The sequence below is a fragment of the Octopus bimaculoides genome, chromosome 2 (genome assembly GCF_001194135.2).
Source record: "Octopus bimaculoides isolate UCB-OBI-ISO-001 chromosome 2, ASM119413v2, whole genome shotgun sequence".
NCBI classification, from domain to species: Eukaryota; Metazoa; Mollusca; class Cephalopoda; order Octopoda; family Octopodidae; genus Octopus; species Octopus bimaculoides.
Genome location: NC_068982.1, coordinates 35,722,833 through 35,729,277, shown reverse-complemented (window position 1 = coordinate 35,729,277; position 6,445 = coordinate 35,722,833). Strand labels below are relative to the sequence as shown.

The 6,445-nt window shown below is 34.3% G+C and overlaps 1 protein-coding gene across 3 annotated transcripts in view; it reads right to left on the bottom strand.

Annotated features, from left to right (window-relative positions):
* The window catches only part of LOC106871713 (protein kinase C-binding protein NELL1), a 413,759-nt gene that overhangs the window by 16,433 nt on the left and 390,881 nt on the right, over nt 1–6,445 (bottom strand). For all 3 annotated transcript variants that reach the window (XM_052976231.1, XM_052976230.1, XM_052976225.1), the window contains 2 exons: nt 5,880–5,962; nt 3,828–3,998 (listed from right to left, as the gene is read on the bottom strand). In XM_052976231.1, coding sequence (XP_052832191.1) covers nt 3,828–3,998; nt 5,880–5,962 — 254 coding nt within the window. The remainder of the gene's footprint in view (nt 1–3,827; nt 3,999–5,879; nt 5,963–6,445) is intronic.

Here is a 6,445-nt window from a genome sequence, read left to right as displayed (position 1 = left end):
TATATATATATATATATATGTATGTATATGAATGTATTGTGCCCACTAACATTAATATCTCTCATGAGTATTAATGCTCTTTTATATATTTATACATACATATGTATGTATGTATGTATACATAAATGTTAACTGACAATTGGTAATGTGCCTTCATAACCAGATAAAATATCTTAGAGAAATCAAAACTCAAGACTGCAGCTCATACACAGGTATGAAAGTTTCAGAATCTGGAAGTACTTAACATGTAAAGACGAGGCTAAATTGAGTTACTAATACTTTTTACAGTTTATATATGTATATATGTCTGTGTGTGTATGTGTGTGGGCATGTGAGAGTTATGTATGTTTATGAATTTTAAGTATATTTGTGTATGTGCAAGTGGGTGTGGGTGTGTATGTGTATGTAATAGATTTGTATGTGTATGTATGTCTATAGTCGAAAGTTTATGTATGTATGTACGTATGTATTTATGTAGATGTGTTGTGGTATGGGTGTATGTTTGTAGATAGATATAAATATGTGTTTTTGTGTAAACATATATATATATATATATATATATATATATACACACACACACATACAATATGTGCGTGTGTGTGTAGCTTTATGTATTTGAAAAAAATTATATATACATATATGTATGTACATACATATACATACACACATGCATACATACATATATATACACACACTCATATGTATACATACATGCATGTATGTGTGTGTGTGTGTATATATATATATATATATATATATATATACATATATAAAGCAGATGTGTGTGTATAGGTATGTATTTACATGTGTATATGCCAGTATATGCACACTGAAAACTGGTAATGTATCTTGCACAGGTGCTGGATTGTGGCCACAGGTCTTGGCTAACCTACAACTTCCATTTCTATTTTGAGTGCTCAAGAACTGGCTTAGATATTTCAAGAAAACTAGAAGACAAAGAATGAAGAAACGGATAACTCATTTTTAGAATTGTTTGAATGATTCACTTAGCTAAGCACTGTTTATTTATTTATTTACATTTATTCCTGTCTATCCTCCATCCTGGTCCTTACAATGGCTGGCAGATGTAATGTAAACTTTAAAGAACATTCTAAAAAGCAAGGTACCAAATTCTGGTGTTTATTTCAACTAACAATATTTTAAAACTCCCCCCACCCCACAAAAAAATCCAATAAACCAAAACAAAACAAAAATGTAGAAACAGAAATCTTTCTCTTCTTTGCATTATTATTATTATTACTAGTAGTGAGCTGGCAGAGTTGTTAGCACCCTGGGCGAAATCCTTTGCGGCATTTCGTCTGTCTTTAATGTTCTGAGTTCAAATTCAGTCGAGGTCAACTTTGCCTTTTATCCTTTCGAGGTTGATAAATTAAGTACCAGTGAAACACTGGGGTCAATGTAATCAACTAGTAATCAACTTGTCTCCTCCTCAAAATTTCTGGCCTATAGTAGAAAGGATTTTTATTATTATTGATTTGATTCAAGTTCACTCTTATTCCTGGTAGAATTTATGTGGATAGTGGGTTACTACCTGTAACCTTAGGTATTCACAAGCTTTCAATCGTCTTTCAAGTGCTTAAAACCTTCCTGATAAGCTTTCCTGTCCTTAAGAGGCAAACTTTCTGTAGAAACTCTACAGGGTATTCTATTCCAATCTCTTTCAACTACTATCATTATTATTGGTTTCAAATTTTGGTACAAGGCCAGTAATTTCAGGGGGATGGGGGTAAGTTGATTATATCAACCTCAGTACTCAGCAGGTATCTGTTTTATTGACCCTGGAAGGATGAAAGGCAAAGTCAACCTTGAGTTCAAATTTGACTTTGCCTTTCATGCTTTTGGGGGTAAAAGAAGTACCAGTTGATGTAATTAACTATCTCCTTCCCCTAAAGTTCAGATCTTGCGCCTATAGTAGAAAGGATTATTATCATTATTATTTTATTAAGGTGGTGAGCTGCTGAAACATTAGTACACTGGACAAAATGCTTAGCAGCATTGGCTATCTATATGTTTTGAGCTCCAATTTTCACTTGTAATTCATTTTTTAGGGCAGACAAAATGAGTACAGTAGCAAACTATCATCATAGTTCAAATCTCTCTACAGATGGTGTTATTTTTTACTCATAATTTTTTTCTCAAGTCAGATAAAAATTAGTTTGTGTAAACTCTGTCAAGTGATAGTAAACTCTGCAGTCTGATAGTTAGGTTCTGGCAAGTAGACTGTGCAATAAAACAAGATCAGTTCCTGGTTGAGCTATTTCACTTAGTTTTTGGATCTGTGATATTTCATCAAGAGTTAGTATCTTGAATAAGATTTGCACCCTATAGAGACTGCTAATAGCTTGATAATTATTTCTAATTTGATGTTTGAAAAAAAATTGAGATCTATTTTAAAACGGGGGCCACATTTTTCATTAATGTTTTACGTAGTGTTTTTGGTACGGAAAGACTTTCAAACTTCGTATACTTATCTATTTTGTGTTATAGAACAGAAAAATATTTTTGTATTCAAATTTATTTCATGTAAAAAATTGTCTTATTTCGATAATTTCAACCAATCACTGACAAGTATTCAGTTGTTTACATTTACTCCTTTGGCTGATTAAGCGATGTAAAGCATATTTAATCTCCATACCTTCGTTTTATTTGCTTTTTTCATTTTAAATTTGCTTTAACCCTAACCCTAACCCTAGGGTTAGGGTTAGGGTTAGGGTTAATTGTTTCAGAATCATTTGTTTATGTAGTCGGCACTTAATGTATATCGGCTGAATGGACGTCAGTGATTGGTTGAAATTACAGAAATACGACAACTTTAACATGGAATAACTTATGGATTTCTTTTTTTTTTAAGAAGACTAAGAGAAAAAGATGTTTTATATGACACATTCTACCAGTGTTCCAAGTTTCAAAGTGTTTCGTTAATGAAAAATGTGGCCCCCGTTTTAAAAAAGATCCAAAAATTGTTTTAAGACTGCAATTATACTGTAGAGTAAAAATATAAAGAAACAAGAAAGAAGGGAGATGAGAAAAGAAAAGAAAGAAATGGAAAAAAGAAAGGAAAAAGAGAAAAGTGTGTGGGGGTAAAGTAGCGGGAAATAGTGGGGTTTTTGGTATGTGTGGCCCATCACCGTATCTTAATGACCACGATGGCATTGCTGAGGAGAATGGCCAGTGACACTTCATAGCCACTCCACTTTCTGGAGTCCATTTTTCCAGTGGGCCCACCTTATCTCTATTCTGTGAAGGAAATCAGTAATATAGGGTCCTAGGACACCTGATGTCTTGACAGCGACCAGCACAAACTGACAGCAGCCGACCAGGCTCCTGTATATATTGATTTTTCTCTGCTTCATGTTATGGGTGGTGACAGCTAGACTAATATGTTATTACCACACTTTAAGGAGATGGACTTATGGTAACGATCCAACATTTATAAGGAGAGAGTTACTAGTCATTTTGATTTCATTTAATTTCAAATTAAAAACCAGTAAGATGAACACATTTCTTTCTATCTTTAAATCAGCAACAAACTTATCAATTAATTCTTTTTTCAAGTTCAGCAGCCCAACATAACACCCAAAGTCTCCTCACTTTTAGCTGTTCAAATTCCAATCTCACTCATTCTCAACCCTTACCATTCAGATTGGAGGGGAAGGGACCTACTTAAATTACTGGCAATACTCTTCTATTTCAAGTATGATGATGAAATAAAAGTAATATATAAATTCTGGTTTAAAATAAACAAAATGGAATGGCATTAAAAATACAATAAAACTCAAAAGTAAAAAAAAACAAACAATACTTACTAAACATTCACACGTCTGGCACTCATACACCCATTTTTGCCCATGTGACATTTTTAATGAGTGTTCTTGATGTGGACAACTTCTTTTTTCAGCACAGTGTGGACAGCAGGAGTAGTTAATTTTCCTCTTACTACAGTCACATTCCCTTTGGTGACATTTAACTACGCCACGCTGTAAACAAAAAAATAAAAAACATTTTAAGTAATGGGAGTTGCATTTAAATTTTCAATATTATATTATGATTGAAGGTGGCGAGCTGGCAGAATTGTGAGCATGCTGGGAAAAATGCTTCATGGCATTATCTTTATGTTCTGAGTTCAAATTCTGCCAAGGTCGACTTTGGTTTTCATCCTTTTGGACTCGATAAAATAAGTACGAAGTGAACACTAAGGATGCGATGTAATCGACTTACACCCCACCCCCGAAATTGCTGGCCTTGTGCCAAAATTTGAAATCAAAATAATATTACGATTGAAGGCAGTAAACTGGCAGAATTGTTATCACATTGGGCAAAATGCTTTGCAGCATTTCATCTGTCTTTATGTTCTGTGTTCAACTTTGCCTTTCATTCTTTTGGTGGGGTGGTGAATAAAGTAAATACTGGTTGAGCACTGGAGTTGATGTAATCCACTTAACCCCTCACCTAAAATAGATCGACTTGTGCCAGAATTTGAAATCAATTTTATATTATGATTGCATTGGCAGAATCATCAGAACATCAGACAAAAGATTTTTGTGGTTAAGACTCAATATATCCTGAGTTCAAAATTCAGCTAAAGTTAACTTTACCTTTCATCCCTTCGGGGTTGATAAACTAAAGCACTACTCTAGTACTGAGATCAATTTATCTGATTAACTTTGAGCTCCCTTAAAACTGCTGACTTTGTGGAAATAAGTCATTGACATCCTATGCTCCACAGGGAACAAAAGGCTTAAGTTAAAGCTAAGACAACAACAGATCATGGCTGCTATTGTTATTTTCTGGGTACCACTGGCCACAATTTTGAGGATAACCAGGGAGGAAGTAAAGCTTGCCAGTGCCTGAAACATCGTTGGTCTAAAACTGTTCTGATCACTTAACAAAAAAAAAAAAAAAAAAAAAAAAAAAAAAAAAAGAATGAACTCATTAGGTTAATGTAGTCTGAGAAATATTTTAAAACAGTGGTTCCCAAAGTGGGCAGTATTGCTCCCTTGGGGGCAGTGGAAAGATTCAGGGCACATTGGAAGAAAGTGGAGTGATAATGGGGTGGCCAAAAGGGGGCATGGATGTAAAAAAAAACCCAAAATAATGGGTTAATTAGATAAGTTTTATTTAAAAGATGCTTTAAAAGATGACCTGTGGGCACATGACAATAATAGTAACAACAACAACACTTTATTTACATTTGTTGAATATTTATTCCCATCTTGTTTGTTGTTGACACAATGTTTTGGCTGATATACCCTTCAGCCTTCTTCAGGTGTCTTGGGGAAATTTCGAACCTGGGTTCTTATTCCCAAGGTATTTTTTTTTCGATGTTATTATTATTATTATTGTTTTTGAGCGGGTGGCACATAAAATACACCATTTTGAACGTGGCTGTTACCAGTACCGCCTGACTGGCCTTCGTGCTGGTGGCACGTAAAAGCACCCACTACACTCTCTGAGTGGTTGGCGTTAGGAAGGGCATCCAGCTGTAGAAACTCTGCCAAATCAGATTGGAGCCTGGTATAGCCATCTGGTTTCACCAGTCCTCAGTCAAATCGTCCAACCCATGCTAGCATGGAAAGCGGACGTTAAACGATGATGATGATGATGATGATATTGTTCAAGTCACTGCTTGGAATCGAACTTGGAATCTTGGGGTTAGTAGCCCGTGCTCTTAACCACTATGCCATATGCCCGTGGGTATATCAGCCGAAACGTTGTGTTAACAACAAACAAGATGAGGACAAATATCTGTCGAATGTAAATAATGTACATAATTCCTCATCTCTTAAATATAGAACTGAACAACAACACTGTTATAATCAAAGGTGAAAGAAGGTAAGGAGTGGTTAATTTTAACTTACTTTGCAACTACAATCTGAGCACACATCAATTTCAGAAATCCATCTGGAATTGTTTTCATGGTAATACCCTTCAAATATACAACCTATAAAGATAAATATACAGTAATAATATGTAAAAGCAAACTTGTGAGAAGGATACAAAAATGTAAGTAAAATTATCAAGACACCTGTACTTGTCCCTTTAGTATTTCAACACCTAGCACAAAACTACTTTTCCCTGCCAAATACAGTGTCCCAGAATTAGCTATCTATTTCAATGTAATTGGTCAAATTTTATAAAAAACTGACAGAGTTTTATTATTTAATTATGATACCAAAACAAATAGATTTATAAATCTTATGTCAAAACTATTGAAAATTTTCAACATGTGCTCCATCTGTATCCTTGCAAATTTCAAATTTATCCTTAGTGTTGTGAAGCACATCATGAAGTCTTTCAGGAGTTATCTCCTGCATTGTTAACTGAATGTGTTCTTTAAGTTCAGCTAAACTATCGCTTCTTCCTGGGGATGAAGGTTGAGAAAATGATTCCAGCCAAATTGAAAAAAAAAAAAAAAAAAAAAAAA